This window comes from Euprymna scolopes, chromosome 40 (assembly GCF_053919585.1).
Source record: "Euprymna scolopes isolate OS-2025 chromosome 40, ASM5391958v1, whole genome shotgun sequence".
Taxonomy (NCBI): domain Eukaryota; kingdom Metazoa; phylum Mollusca; class Cephalopoda; order Sepiida; family Sepiolidae; genus Euprymna; species Euprymna scolopes.
The window spans coordinates 66,844,168-66,860,125 of record NC_136521.1 but is presented as its reverse complement, the minus strand read 5'-3'; the positions used below and the strand labels follow the sequence as shown (position 1 = coordinate 66,860,125).

At 34.0% G+C, this 15,958-nt stretch overlaps 2 protein-coding genes and 1 pseudogene across 2 annotated transcripts in view; 1 reads left to right on the top strand and 2 right to left on the bottom strand.

Annotated features, from left to right (window-relative positions):
- Positions 1 to 350: 350 nt before the first annotated feature.
- Positions 351 to 2,426, top strand: LOC145265592 (glucokinase regulatory protein-like). Its single transcript, XM_080121599.1, has one exon. The coding sequence runs from the start codon at positions 526 to 528 to the stop codon at positions 2,290 to 2,292; it is 1,767 nt and encodes a 588-aa protein (XP_079977725.1). The 5' UTR covers positions 351 to 525; the 3' UTR covers positions 2,293 to 2,426.
- A 5,129-nt stretch (positions 2,427 to 7,555) lies between these two features.
- LOC145265593 (actin-related protein 2/3 complex subunit 1A-like) overlaps positions 7,556 to 15,958 on the bottom strand; it is a 47,618-nt gene continuing 39,215 nt past the window's right edge. Inside the window, exons 10-13 of the mRNA XM_080121600.1 lie at positions 15,778 to 15,881; positions 13,710 to 13,799; positions 10,294 to 10,384; positions 7,556 to 7,816 (exon numbers count right to left, since the gene is read on the bottom strand). Of these exons, the coding sequence (XP_079977726.1) occupies positions 7,781 to 7,816; positions 10,294 to 10,384; positions 13,710 to 13,799; positions 15,778 to 15,881 (321 nt within the window). The 3' untranslated portion in view covers positions 7,556 to 7,780. The remainder of the gene's footprint in view (positions 7,817 to 10,293; positions 10,385 to 13,709; positions 13,800 to 15,777; positions 15,882 to 15,958) is intronic.
- LOC145265772 (5S ribosomal RNA) lies at positions 12,056 to 12,173 on the bottom strand (annotated as a pseudogene).

Below are 15,958 nucleotides of genomic sequence, written 5' to 3'. Positions count from 1 at the left end.
GCCTAAACGTCTACCACGCGGCTAACCTCGTATATATACCACCTTCAGTTCCTTCAGCTATAACTGAAACCAAAACGTATGAAGAATTCTTGGTAAAATTATTTATTATAAAAAATGGAAGTTCATAACAATTAACCGACAGTCACTCGGAAGAAAGATGTAAGCGTGGCGTGACACACAACACACACGCTATCGTATAGATAATTATTCAAAGGGAAATAACTCGTCTTTTTAAATCCGATTATTTCCCTTTGATTAATTTTTTTTAATCTTCTTCTCTTTTATTTATTTTTTTTTATTTATTTATTTATTTTTATTTATTTATTTATTTATTTATTTATTTATTTATTTATTTATTTTTTTTTTTTTTTTTTTTTAGCTGTTATCTTTACGAGTTTAAAACCGCAGGAGATAAGTTTATCTTTTTGCAGTTGTTCAACTCGACACGACGAGGGTAAGTCGACATTTTGTTTTTGGACTACTTCGATCAACAGAACGACTTTTTTTAATAATTTCTATGCGATAATGGCGACTCCAATAACGGAAGAAATAAACGAATTAACAAGAAATATAGACGTCGTTTCTTCACCAAAAGACATTATAAAGCTTTTTGAAAAATGTGATTCACAAATCTTCAACGGTTGGGGTGATTTCGCCCCAAGTCAAAGCCTACTAAGTCCACGCGTTTTGGAATCGATTACCCTCGTTCAACGCCAGGTCGAATTGCTTTTAGAAGATCCTGGGTTCAATAATCAGATTGTAATTTCGGGCTGCGGAACGTCTGGCCGTTTGGCCTTCCTAGCGGTTCGATACGTCAAGAACGTTTTATTTAAAACCCTTGAAAACACAAAAAGGCCTTGCAGTTTCAAGTATATTATAGCTGGGGGTGACAGAGCGCTGTTTACCTCACAGGAAACCTTTGAAGACGACCCAGTCGTGGGAGCTGAAGTTTTAAGGAAAATTGCTTCAGACAAAAAACGTGTCCTCTACATTGGCATAACATGTGGACTGTCAGCGCCCTTCGTGGCTGGGCAAATTGACTTTTGCTTAAAAAACTTGAATATATTTACTCCAGTTTTAATCGGGTTTAATCCGGCCAATTTAGCTAGAACGAAACAAATGGAGAAATTAGGAAACCGTAGTTTTTACGATCTCATGGAAAATTATCTGAAAGCAGTCTTAAAAGGTGTTGCATTCCTGATCAACCCCGTTGTGGGCCCTGAAGCTATTTGTGGGTCAAGCAGGATGAAAGGTGGTACTGCAACAAAAATCATTCTGGAAACCATATTCACCGGAGCTTTCTATCATGTTTCACGGAATCCTTCGAAACTATTCGAAGTTGAAAAATGGATCCGATCTTACGAAAATGTCTGCAAAGACGTCTACAAGCAAACAGAGAACCTATCGCAAGTAATCAAATGGTCGGGGCAGGCATTAAACAAAGCCGGTGGACACATCTATTACGTAGGTGAACGTAATATCGGAATCATGGGACTGATTGATGCGTCAGAATGTCCGCCAACATTCGGAGCTGATTTCAATGATTGCAGAGGGTTCTTATCCGGAGGTTACGCATCTCTCTTAAATGATGAAGGTGACCTGACACGTTACGGCGAAGAAGAGTATTCAATATCTTTGGATTATTTTCAAAAGAAAACCAGTCGGAGTCTACGAGAAACGGATCTTGTGGTTTTTTTGGTGTGCAACTCAAATATGGAATCGGTTACATCTTTTGTTTCAGAAATTAAATGCAAAGTGGTTGTAGCAAATTTTGTATGGAAAGTCGAAGAAATTCCTGTATCGAGAAGCGATCAACGGATTACGATTAACTTTTGTATTCCCTATCAAAACCAGGAATCCATGGTTGGATCAGATGTAGCAAAATTATGGTGCCAACCGTTCTGTGAAATGGCTGCAAAGATTTTTCTAAACTCCATCTCGACCGGCGCGCATATTCTGAAGGGAAAAGTCTTTGAGAACCTTATGATTGACATGAAACCAAGCAACAATAAATTGTTCCATCGATCTTTGGGAATTATCCAAAGATTCTCTAGATTATCTGAGACAAAATCCTTGAAATTTCTTCTGCGTTCCATTTACGAGACTGACATTTTGACGGACGATATAATGGCAGCCTCGGTTGAGTCTCACGTGATGCATTCCCTGGGAAAGAAGAAAATCGTGCCAATCGCACTTGTGGCATCCCTGAAGAACTGTCCAATCCAAAAAGCCAAAGAAATTCTTGAAAACGAACCAATAATCAGAAATGCTATTTCGGCTTCTTTAACTTGAAAGATTAAGCGAATTTCACATTATCTTTTGAATTTTTTTAGATAAGGATTGTTAATATTATATTAATACGATAGCGTGTTCTTTTGTGTGTCACACTTACATCCGGGTTGTTTAATTGTTATGTTCTTCTATTTCTTTCATAAATAATTTTACAAAGAATTCTTCATAAGTTTTGGTTTTGGCTGAAGGAACTCAAGTTTATATTTATATATATATATATAAATATAAAAACCTATATTTTTTCATACGTTTTTATTTCGGTTTCGATTCAAACTAATGCACGCAAGTGATATGGATATATATATATATATATATATATATTTTTTAAATTGCAATTTATAATATAAAAAAATCTAAAGAATATTAACTCTATAATAATATATATACGAAATCTGCAAAAATTAAAATATCATATTTAAGTGTACTTTACGACTGGGCTACACCGGGTGTTCATGCTAGCTTGAATAAACATATTTGCAGTTTTAACAAAAAAGCTACAATAATATCAGAGCGTCTCCATTGACGCTGAATATCTACAGAATGATAAAAATCAATATATTGCACATGAATTAGCTCAGGTCCGGTTAATGTTATTTGGATTACTATTCGCATCTTGGATGTGCTGGCGCCTACCAGGTCAGGCTGTCTGAAGATCCTGGCTTCCTGACCTAAAATGCACCAAACATTGATGTTATTTTTTTCTTTTCCCTTTGCAAAATTTAATCATGTTCAAAGTGGAAAAAAAAAAAAAAAAAAAAAAGTTAATCTACAAAACAACCAAACCAAGCATGAATAATATTTAAAGATATAAAGAATTTCAAGGAAAAAAACTTTTTCCAAAATTACCGGGTTCAGCATTAAACGAGCAGAAAGAAGCGACGTTGCCCGGGATTGAATGAAGAAGATAAACGAATGTTTCACCCTCCCATATTTTTATTGTCATCGAAATCAGTGAACGACCATTTTTCAATCAAATCGATTGATTGCTTGCTTTAATTGGGGGAACCAATCGCGGTGCACCAGGAGGAAACTTTATATCTACCCCGCACTGACTTAATCCACAATACATTGTAGTCTATATTGCACTGTAGAGAACTTACTGTTGATTTTATAAAATTATTTTTATATATAACAGCTTGAATTAAAGTTTAAAATGCAAAAGTCAAATATCTTTTTTTTCTTTTACATAGGCATCACCACTTATGAAGGCCAAGAGGCCACTCGAGGATAAGGGTTAAAGAGTGTACAGTAGAAATTGGACAATATCATGGTTCAGTTGTGCTCCAAAGAGAAACATTCATTTCAAACGCACCCCTATCATATAACATGTGTATGTATATATATATATATATATATATATATATATATGCATACATAAATATATATACACATACATAAATATATATACACATACATAAATATATATATATAGAAAGAGGTTTGTGTTTACTATTACGTTTTTATGCAAATATTACGTAAGTATAAATCATGTAGAATATCTGCATGAATATAATTACAATTATGATCATCTCATAAGAAAACCCGAAAAAACTAATAGAAAATTAATTAAAATGAATGTTTAAAAGAATATGCAAATAAGCTAGCTCTTTTGCTAGTCAATGTAATTGCATAATCCATATATAACAAAGTTGTATTTTCTTTTTAAATAAAGAGAAAAAAAGGGTTTTTAATATGAATATCATTACAAAAAAAAAAAAAAAAAAAAAAAAAAATTATAGGAGTATAGATGTGTATATATATTTGTTTAAAATATTTTGCCTACCAAACTCGTGTCAGTTTCTGGTCTACAGACATGAAACTTAATATATAGGGTATTCAGACCCATGCAAAACTTTATATTTGGGTTTTAGCCAGGGAAAATCTGTGCAAAAGTGTGGAAAATTAAAAAGATGGAATTTGCCAGGCGAAGGTCAAACAACGGAATTACGAATATGCATGCATAACGTAATAGCTATTGGTTCTAGGTTCTAATTTTTAGCCTTGCAGCAGTTTCGATTCCCAATGTTGACGCACTAGGTATGTAGGTTTTTTTTTTTTTTTTAACTTTTTAAATCATTACTATATATTGGGGCCAATATAATCTTTATATATATATATATATATATATATATATATAGATTGCAGAAATTCCCCTCTGGACCAAAGTACCGTAGGTTTGCAACAACAAATGCCACTTAATTTATTATTTACTATTAGCCACCATCTTATGTAACTTTAGAACACCATTTTAGATACATTTAGTCATTATAATAAATTCCTACATTTCATCCTAGGAGCAACATCATCACAATCATCTTTAGAGAAAGTAGTTCCTATTTTTCCTTCTTAACATCAAGTCCTCCTACTGCCTCCAGTTATCACTGGGAGGAATTCTGCACTTTCGACAGATATGGGGTTTCACTCTTCGTAACTGGATCATAACCTTCTAGACATAATCTTTCTTTTTTTCCAATTCAAAAATAATAGTCTTCCTAGACTAATCCGATCAATCTGATTGGCTGACCTCTGACCATTTCTATATTACAGAGCAATACAAAGAATAAATGACAAAAACTATATTCCAAAATTCATGATGTTGTCCCTCCTATAATTTATTCCTTTAATTCAGTTGACTTTTACAATTCTTGACAGTATCTGGTTCATAGTGCAAAATCAATCACTTAATTATCAAATCAAGTTCAAAATGGAAACATTAAAGGTATATGCAGCTTCTGTCCCAATTTTTGGATTATAATTATGTCAAATCACACTTCATTCCCTTCTGACAAATTGATTGTTGCTATTTTTTCTGATGAGTTAAGGGCATAATAGATTCATTGATTGATATAATAATTAAGTGATTGATTTTGCGCTACGAAACACAGTCAAAAATTGTAAAAATCAACTGCATCAAAGGAATAAATTATAAGATGGTCAACATCATGAATTTTGGAATATAATTTGTCATTTATTCACTATATTGCTCTGTAATTACATTGAGCTTCTTAAATAAGGATTGATATATATTATAAGAAAATATATTTCTACAGAAATAGATTATTCAAGCCTGTCTGCTTGAACACGATGGCATAGTATATATTTGGTGTCCAGCAGTTGTTGTTCGGACATATTTTTCTCAAGCGCTTTCAATCGGTACATCCGAATATCGTCAAGAGCGATTGTTGTTGTCATTTTCTTTATTGAGGTTTGGTGCATTTATAGTTTACATGATATACAATGTGATAGCTGAAACAAAAAAGATCGCTCAGCGAATTAAAAAGTTATCCAAATCCAACAAAATCGGAAAGAACTGTCGTGTTCAATCAGATGTGCTTGAATAATGTTTTTTGTCATTTATTCTCTCTCTCTCTCTTATATATTTTATATATATGTATATATTATATATAAATATTTTCAATTTGTCTTTACATAAGCAGTAGTTTGTTGCTACACAGTCATGAGCATGTTTCAGTCTTCTAGTGTTTAGTAACTAGAGACCTCATCAGGCAACAAACGCTTATTTATGAAAGCGGAATTCAAAATGAAAACCGAAAAATCCAATTTCAGCAAACCAAAGGCCGTTTCTTTACCTTTTTTCTCTCTCTGGTAAGAAGAGGGTTGATTAGGTGCGAATTTGTTAGTTCATTATATATATATATATATATAAAAAGAGTGTACTTTAGGGGTCAATCCTTGGATCTTTTTTTTTTTTTTTTTTTTTTTTTTTTTTTTTACACAGTGATCACCACTTATCAAGGCCCGGAAGCCACTCAGGGATAAGGGTTATTGCAAGTACATTACGTTAGTGTGGAGATTTGATGAAGTGTTTAATTAAGGGGGCGGTTCATTAGGAATTTGTTAACATTGGACTTGAAGACATCCAAGTTGTAGTCCGGAGGGAAGCAGGCAGACAGAAAGAAGCTTTGTTCATGGAATCTGCGTTTTGATTTAGGCACAGATATAGAGTGGGGGAAATAATAAATCTTTATTATTCCTAATATTCACAAACCATTTCCCTGACGAAATTGGGTTCGAAATAACGCCAAGTTCTATAACAAACACGAAGGAAAACAAAAATATTCACAGCAATGGCCGAATCCTTAAAAAGGAATCTCCAGTTTGTCGTGCAACGAGGGGACATAAATGGATGTTAACATTTAATGTTTGAGACAAAAATCTGTTCTTTAACTACAAGAAACCTTTCTCAACCACCAATTGAAAAAATGCTTAATTCTAAATAATTAAAAAATATTCTCATGTCGTCTTTGCCAAAATGCTAGAAGAAAGAAAAATAAAATTTTTTTTGAAATAAAAAAAAAAAAAAACAAAACACAAAATATAATCAAAATGATTTTGTCTTTATTTTGTCATTAATACTTTTTTTTTTTTTAACCCAGGGAGAGAGTGATGGTGGAGTGTGGTTAAGAGCAAGGTTTAAAGCGCCAGCTACCTTACACATGTTTCAGTGGGTAAGGCATTCAACTATTTAGATTAATATATATATATATATATATAACCAACCAGACTTATCTGAACATTTAACTGCAGTTTCACGGCTGTCCATCCTTCAAATTTTTAATTCAAATGCAACATTGTTCATCATAAAGAGCTGATGACTAGAAATCCATGAAACTGCAGTAAAAAATTTGATGCTTATTTAGAATCCAATCTATTAAAAAATAAATAAATTGTATGAAAAATTTTTTATGGTGTACATATCAGTCATGGAATAAAGATGTCATATTCCAAAAATCATGAAAATTGATTTTTTTTTTTTTTTTATATATAGAAAATCATTTTTTTTTTTTTCTTTTACAATTTTAATAGGCAAATTGTAGCCATTAAAGTGCTTGGTAGTTCGAATTGAGTTGTCTCCCCTTGTTTATAAAACACGGCGAATCAAAACAGCATCTTGTTTAGTCATAAATTATGATTTTCTTATTTACAAAAAAGCCCCCCAAAAAAAAACAACTTGATCAATTTATATGATTTTTGGAATATGACATCTTCGTTCTGTGACAAGTATGTACATCATAAAGATTTTTTTTTTATTTTTTGTTTTGAAAATAGGTTTGAAACAAAATAAGCACCAAAAGTTCAGATGAGACAAATTATTTATTATTGTTATAATAAAGCTCTATCCGAAAAGATATTGAGCACTTTATATATATACAGAGGTTTACCGTCTTGATTCGGTTTTGGAATTGATGTCAAAATGACTATTTTTAAGAAATTGATTATGTTTTTTTTTTGTGTGTGTGTGTGTGTGTGTGTGTGTATGCAAATGTGCCCACGTATGTGTACGCATATTGGATACTAAGTTAATCAAAAAAGAAGAAGTGGTTTAACAAGGGAAGGATTAAAAAAACAATGAGTGAGGGAGGAAAAAAGGCATTTCTGTCATCCGGAAATGACAAATTCATCTGCAGGAGGAAATGCCATTCAGCGTCTCGAGGGTTTGAAAGACTCAAGTAGTTGCCTGCAGTTTCTAGATTCTCAGGTCAGCAACCGATTTCTCCAGAGACTGAAAGAAAGAGAGGAAACATAAATTATATTAAAAATAAAAAACGTCCGTTCTGTTATAATTTTGTTGGATAAAGGAATTGGGAGATTGTGCACACACACAAATTCCAGGTTAGCAAATGTAACGAAGTATAAAGAGACTCGAGGTCAGACTTTGTACACATATTGACTTCTGATGGAACAAATTGTGGTAATTTAGCAGAGAAGCCAACAAACGATTACACACAATATATATATATACACACACACACACACACACACACACACACACACACACATATACATACAAGAAATAAATGTTACCGTAGCCAATAAAAGTTAATTTTATACCAATACCTAGCTCATTTGCTTTGGTTTTCAAGTAGTTTTTTATTGCTTTTTATTTAATCTCAAAAATTCAGTTTTTCCAAGCGGATTTGGAAAAAAAAAAAAAAAAAAAAAGTGTCATAATCTTTTTTGAAAGAAGCTAACCTCGTTTTGAAGTTTTATGGTATTTTTTATGAAAATACCCAGCGTAGTAGAAACACACTACCCCCCCCCATGTTAAGAACGGCTTTCGAGGTTAAGGGTGTTTATTCTTAAAGCCATTCTTAACATGGGGAGGTTGGGGTGTTTATACTACTCATGGTACTCTCGTAAAAAAAAAAAAAAAAAATTAAATTAAAATCACCTATAAACCTCACTCCAAAAATAAAAAAAATAAAAAAAAAGATGCTGCCAATTTTTCAAATCCGCTTGGAAAAACTTTTAAATTAAATAAAGAGCAATAAAAACTACTTGAAAACCAAAACAAATGAGCCAGGTTGGTTGGTTGGTTGGTTGTTTTTGTTTTACGGCATATCAACCCTTTTCGGGTTATTTAATGCCAAATCCAAAGATTTTGAAGAAAAATTTTTTTAATAGAATATATTTATTGTTTTCAAATCAGTTTCTATTTAACCCATAGTTGGGACCCTAACAGGTACTACCACTCCGGGTCAGAGTGGACCTGGGAGCAATGGTAATTAAAGGGTGGCTCCACACTCCCCAAAGCCTGCAAGCTGGGGCCTTCACCATCGGATATAGTTTAAGGTCATATCCAGAACCAATGAGCCAGGTAGGAATAAAATTAATTTTTATTGGCTACGATAACATTTCTTGTATATTTTTATTTTTATCATATAGTTGTTTGTTGGCTTCTCTGCTAAATACCCAAAATTACCAATAAAAGCAGAAGATTCGATGAACAGAAGAGACAAGAAAGAGATGGAAAGATTGTCATGTCGTTAGCTCACCACCCCAACCTCCACCTTCCACCACCCTTGCTCGACACGTCCTACTACCACTGGCAGGAAAAATAATTAAATACAATGTTGTTTATGAAACCGCCTCTGTGTTTGATTGTGAAAACGGCTGCAACAAGCTAGAGTGTATTTATTAGCAGCATTTTCCTAGTGGTGCAACAAACATAATCTATATATAAAAGTTAACGTGTGTGTGTGTGTGTACATTTCCCTACGCAATAACTTTGTCAATTTTAAGTCTAAAGACTCGAAATTTGATATACAGGGTACTGAGATTTGGGAAAATCTTTGTGCTTGGTTTTCGGCCAGAAATTTGGCTGTTAAGGGGTCAAAGTTCAACGATTTGACTTTTGAGAACTCTACCAAACTCCTCCGACAATTTTGGGTCTAAACACTTGAAATTTTAGATATAGGTTCCTTGGACATGGATCTAACTTAATAACTCGATTTGAACCCAAAACAATAAATGTTAAGGGGTCATAATAGGGGTCAAAGTTTAAAAAAATTTGACCTCTGCGGTCTCTTCCAAATTACTCAGAAAATTTCTGGTCTAAACATTTCAAATTTTACATAAAGGGGGTATTCAGAGATAGGGCAAGCTTTTTCATTGGTTTGGGTCGAAAATTTTCAGTTACCAATATATAAATGTATGTATGTATGTTTGCATGTGTGCCTAAAACATCCGACAAAGGCGACGGATTTTACCAAGATCAGTATCGTTTTAAAGTTCGACCTTTCATACGACAAATATCAAAAAATTAGCTAAAAACATTAACATCTTCACCTTTAACTACGCACTTTTCTAAAGGTGGGGGGCGCTTTTTTCACCGATATTTTTTAAAGTCATCCTCTCCTTTCGATTGTGTAGCCTTAATTTAAACATGAGTCACTTCAGGTTTGGCGGTGGTCGTAACCGCAAAGACGTCAGGGTTTTTCCCCGTTCTTTTCCTTCTTCGCGGTACGGGTTCGAGCCTGCTTTCCTACTACCACTTTTTTTTTTTTTTTTTGCTCAACATACACATCCAAACACCTGGGCAACAACGCCGGGCTGAAATGCTAGTATATAAATAAGTGACAGCGATAAACAGATAAATCGTTACAGAAGAGAACCGACTATACAATTTAATGGAAATGAACAAAATTGATTAAAAAAAAAAAAAAAAAAAAAAAAAAAAAAAAATGTTCTTGAGCCAACCTTGAAGTCCCAGATAATCAAGTTGCCATCAACACCTGAGGTTGAGAATTTGGAACAATTCTCTTTGGTTCCAGAATAGACGATGGCTTGCCTGAAATAGAAAAAAAGCACATAATTTTCATTTTCGGAAATTGAGGTTTGACGATGTATGTTCGTGTTACATCGGCCATAGTCCAAATTGTTTGCTCTTTTTAACTTCCAGTTTCTGCTGACCATTTGAAAATCCCCCCTCCACGAGTGAAAAATTTACTTTCACCATGACTAATGTTTGTGCAAAATTTAAAAAAATCCAAGGCGTGGTTATTGAGAAAAGTGTGAACAAACAAGTGAATTACTAGATCCAATCCTTCCTTTGTCGGGGGGTCCAATTAGACACAGTCAAACAGGCAAGAAAGCTGTTCTTAAAACAGAGAAAGGGAGGGTGAGCCTTTCATGTTATCTGAGAGGAAGATAATCATTAATCAGAAGGGACAATATCTTGCTTGTCACTGTCATTCCATCTGCAGAACAAAAACCAGAAACCAAAAGAGCAGACAATACTGACTATAACAAGTTACGTCTGTTTATAATCATCTTGGCACATTGATTCTAATCACGTCACGTCACGTAAGCAACACTGAGCCTGGCCAGTATCAAATGGGTGACTATTTGGGAATACCAGGCGCTGTATATAGGACATCAACACGTTGCAAGAACTGCAAAGACCTAACGTCATCTCCCCTGGCGAGGATCTACATACAACTGGAGATTGCTTATGATTTAAAAATTTCCTTCACACTTCCTCCTTTAGAGGAAACCAGCTCAATTCATCTAGGGTGAATGTCACTGGTATAGATGCATCTGTTTATCCGATCAGAACTTTGTTCAACGTGTCCATAACATTGCCGATGATTGCAGTGCAGAGCTGAATCCAGCTTGGGTACCTTCAGCTTCAATTGCAAAACTAAGTCATCAAAATGAACACCACAAATCCACCCAACAATCGCCTTGTCGCTCCTCTGCATCCCCAGAAAGACTGAACTAGTGGGCGGTCATCAGTCAAGTGCAGATTTGGTCGTCGTGTTTTATGGCATATCAACCCTTTTCGGGTTATTCAATGCCGAATCGAGTGATTTAAAAAAAATTTTTTTATTCTTCAAGTTCTTTATATTTTCAAATATTTATTCATGGTTTTTGGTTTGGTTGTTTTATGGCATATCAACAATTTATTTTTTGTTTTCGTTTTTGCAATCCTTTGAGATGAGGTTTTATGTACTCTTTCGCAGACTTATCTTCATAATTGTTGTTTCACGTTTCGGTCAACTCGTCCTCTAGTCTTCGGGGCCCGTGGTGCAGTGGACAATAGCGTTGAGCGCTCTACGATTCCAGGTGAGCATTATCTGAAGATAGCGGTTTCAATCCTACCCAAAGCTGGCCAGAGGCTTACTTGGCCAAAACGTGGCGAGACAACAACTATGGAAGGCAGTAATTACTGGGAACACAGTTACAAGACTCCGCATTCCTATCCAATCGCGGTTAATCACCTGAAGAAGGCCAGAGGATGAGTTGGCTGAAACGTGGTGAAACAACAAGGATGAGGATGGAAGCCTCTTTTCAGTTTCAAAAAATGATGGATACCCCCTGTAAGGGTAGCTGCACGCGTAATTATGAAGCAAGGGTTGCACAATCTCCAGCCACAATCTCTCCTGAGTCGGCATTGTTACATACAAATGGAAAAGAGCGGTTCAAGATGACTGGAAACAATGCCGAGATAAGCAGAGAGCACATACAGCACCTGGAATTCCCAAACGGTCACCCACTTTAGTACTGACCAGGCTCAACATTGCTTAACTTCGATGATCTAACGGGAACCGGTGTGTCAACGTGATTATGCCGTAGATGGATGAGGATATGAATACACACAAGCTTTTTCGGATTATTTAAAGCTGAACAGTCATTTAGAAAAAAACTTTTTTTGCTTCAAGTTCTTTATATTTTCAAATATTTATTCATGGTGTTTGGTTTGGTTGTTTTGTAAAGAAAAAATTGTTTTTGCTTTTGACTTTGCAGAATATGATTAAGTTTTGCAAAGGGAAAAGAAAAAAAGAGACATCAATGTTTGGTGCATTTTAGGTCAGGAAGTCAGTCTCTTCAGACAGCCTGATCTGGCAGCACCAGATAACTCGCATATAACAGTTACTCTCGCGTAAACTCGACACCAAGTAACAAACAACAGGTTAAGATGGGAAGTAGCTAACAAAACTTGGTGGTGCATGGTAGTTAGTATATGACATTTAGAATGTGATAAAAATAACTCTGATGCATGAAAAAATAAATAAAGAAACAAAATATAAAACAAAACAAAACTGAAAAAAAAAAATTAAAAAAAAAAAAAAAAAAAAAAAAAAACATGCCTGATAGTTTGGATTATTCAGCCTCCCGCTGAACTCATCTTTATTATTCTCACATTTCAATCAATTTTTATCTTTGATCTCTTTCACATATACATCGTTAAACTACGGAATGTGCATGGAATTTCAAATGAAACCCTACATACAATCCAGAATATAGCATGTTCTCATTCTATCTGCTTTGATTAGATAAAAGTTTTAGGTGCTTTACAGTTTAATCAAGACATTAAAAAATGAAAATATTGAAAAAAGAGGTTATATTGTACGTATCCGTTATGGAATGAAGTTCTCTGGAAAAAAAAATTTCACTTAATTTCATCAAGTAGTTTTTTGGGGGTTTTTTTTACAGCAAAAAAAAAAAAAATTTGTTATGATACCGAGCAAAAGGTTCGATTTTTAGGAAGAAAAGCTAGAATTAAAGATAGGGAGGGAGTGTCGGCACTTTACATGGAGTTATCTCCCCGTGGCGTTTCTACACTCCAAACAAAAATTTTTAAAAATCCAAGATGTCTTCCTTCCATGCACTCTCATAAAAACGCGTTTTTCCGCTGTAAAAAAAAAAAACTACTCGATCAAATTAAGTGAAATTTTTTTTCGGAGATCTTCAGTTCGAAACGGATACATACAATATAACCTTTTTTTCGATATTTTCATTTTTTAATGTCTTGATTAAGCTGTACAAGTACCAAGTCATAATTATCAATTGTATTACTAGTATTGTCCACATTGAGGATTGAACTCTCAAACTCCAAAAGAAGATCACTTAAAACTTGATGTTACTTAGTATTTTATCCGTTACGCCACAATTTACTTTGCAGACAAAAAAGAACAAGATGAGAAGATTAGTCTGAATAATCTAAATTTAAAATTCTCATTGCAAAAATTCAGAAACATTTTTTTGTACATGACGTTTGGAATCTGATCAAATAGCAAGTTTGACGCATAAAATTAAAATAAAAAAAAAATTAAAATAAAAAAAAAATTAAAATAAAAAAAAATGAATAAATAAATAAAATGGAAACGTACGTGATGGTGTTCTGGTGCAGAGTTTTTACATTCTTCGTGTCATCAGAGACGACAGCCATTCGATCCAAATCGCGAAACCTTTGCATGGCACTGAAAGACAAAAAAAAAAATAATTACCCGTTCTTTTAACCCTTTATGTTACAGAGAGTGGGGGGGGATTTCGTTTGTTGTCAAAAACACAATTTTTTCACGCACTATGGATAATAATCAAGGTACGTTTATGAAATGCAAAAATTTTCAGTGGAAGTTCTACTATTGAACTTCCTAATTTTTTATAGTTTGAACACAATCTTATCACCTTTTAAACTAACTAAAATTAAATATTTTTTTAATCATAATTCAGGTCATAAAAGGATTCGACATTTTCACATGAAGCAAAAATTCTGAGAATCTGTGTCATCATGCACATTTTTCATCGTTACATGAAGATTTAAACGGTGAGAGGAAGGGAAAATCTATAATATAAAAGGAGAGATGTTTGTATGTCCGTCTAAAACTACAAAATGACAAAAACACCCACAAAGTTGATATTTACGAAGTGCCTTCAATAAGGTTTTTTTTTTTTTTAAGGGAATCACCACTTTTCAAGGCCCAGAAGTCACTCGAGGATAAGAGTTAAAGGGGGTATGGTGGTCAAAAGGACAATATAGTGATCGTTAGAAGTGTAAATTTGGTAAATTGGATTACTTAAGAGGAACGGCTCATCAAGAACTTGTTTACGTTGGGCTTCAAGACGGCCATATTTGTAATCAGCTGGAAAGCAGATAAACGGAAGAGATTTCCACAGGCGTGCAGTTCTAAGAACTTCATGAAGTTTATGGGATTTATGTTTCTGGACTTTTTTTCATATGGGCACTTTTATTGGTAGTACACACATGAAACTTTAGTCCCCTTCGAAGTAATCTCCTCCGGCTGCAATGCACTTGTACCGTTCCAACAACTTCTGGAAGGTTCCATGGAAGTCCTCTTGTGTGAGCGTGTCAATGACCTTTGCCACAGTCTCTTTCGTCATCTCAATTGTCTCATAACGACAGCCTCCAAGGTTTTTTTCTTGAGCTTAGGGAATAACCAAAAGTTAAAAGGAGCAAGATCTGGACTATAGGGAGGGTGAGGAACTGTCAAATAGTCTGCGATAAGGATGGATTTACATACATCTTCAGGTCCTCGTGAATAATTGTACGTAGTTACCACACCGACATCAAACTGTACACTTACTGTCTTTATAGGCACATGCCGACCCTTATCCATGAAATTCTTTATTTGACAAATCAATTATAGTGTTGTAACTTCCTTACTACTTCCACAACCCTCATCATCCCTCACAGACTCCCTGCTTTCCTTGAATCTCTTATGCCACTCAAAAACGGATACTCGATTCATGCAAGATGGTCCAAAAACAATCTGAAGCCTCCGATACATTTTCTGTAGCAGTTTTTTTTTTCCAAGTTTAAAACCGAATTTTATTGCATATCGCTCTTCTAAAGTGCAGATTACATTCTTGAAATTCATGAGTTATGAAAATCAGGCTTTAGTACTGTGTATTCCGCTTCCTGCTGTAGCTGTTCATTTGAACTCGAAATCATAAAAATTGGTCAGTCATATCATGTGTAACAATAAAATACTTAATTTTCCAGAGTCTATGACAATTTTAAATGCTTTATGAAAAAATCTGGAAACTATTCCAAATTTCATGATGTTGACCATCTTACAATTTATTCCTTTAATTCAGTTGACACAATTCTTGACGGTGTCTGTTTCGTAGCATAAAATCACTCAATTATTACATCAATCAGTGAATCTATTTTACCCTTTCCTATTTCTTCTGATGAGTTAAGGGCAAAATAGATTCACTGATTGATATAATAATTAAACCAATGATTTTATGCTACAAAACAGATACTGTCAAAAAGTGTAAATGTTAATTGAATTAAAGGAATAAATTGTAAGATGGTCGACACCATGAAATTTGGAATATGATTTTTGTCATTTATATATATATATATATATATATATATATATATATATATATATGTCAAATGAATAAAAATATGTAAAGCTAAAATTGTACCTTTGAGTGCCAGAAGACTGTTCCTTTGGAATATCCAAATTACACATAAATCTCAGTTGGTCTTGGTCGGAATATGCGAAAAGCAGAGGGCAACAATCATAACCCTAAATGAATAAAAAAAGAACAGTTAAAAAAAAAAAAAAAAAAGAAGGAAAGAGGAAAGAAGGAAAGAAGAGGAAAG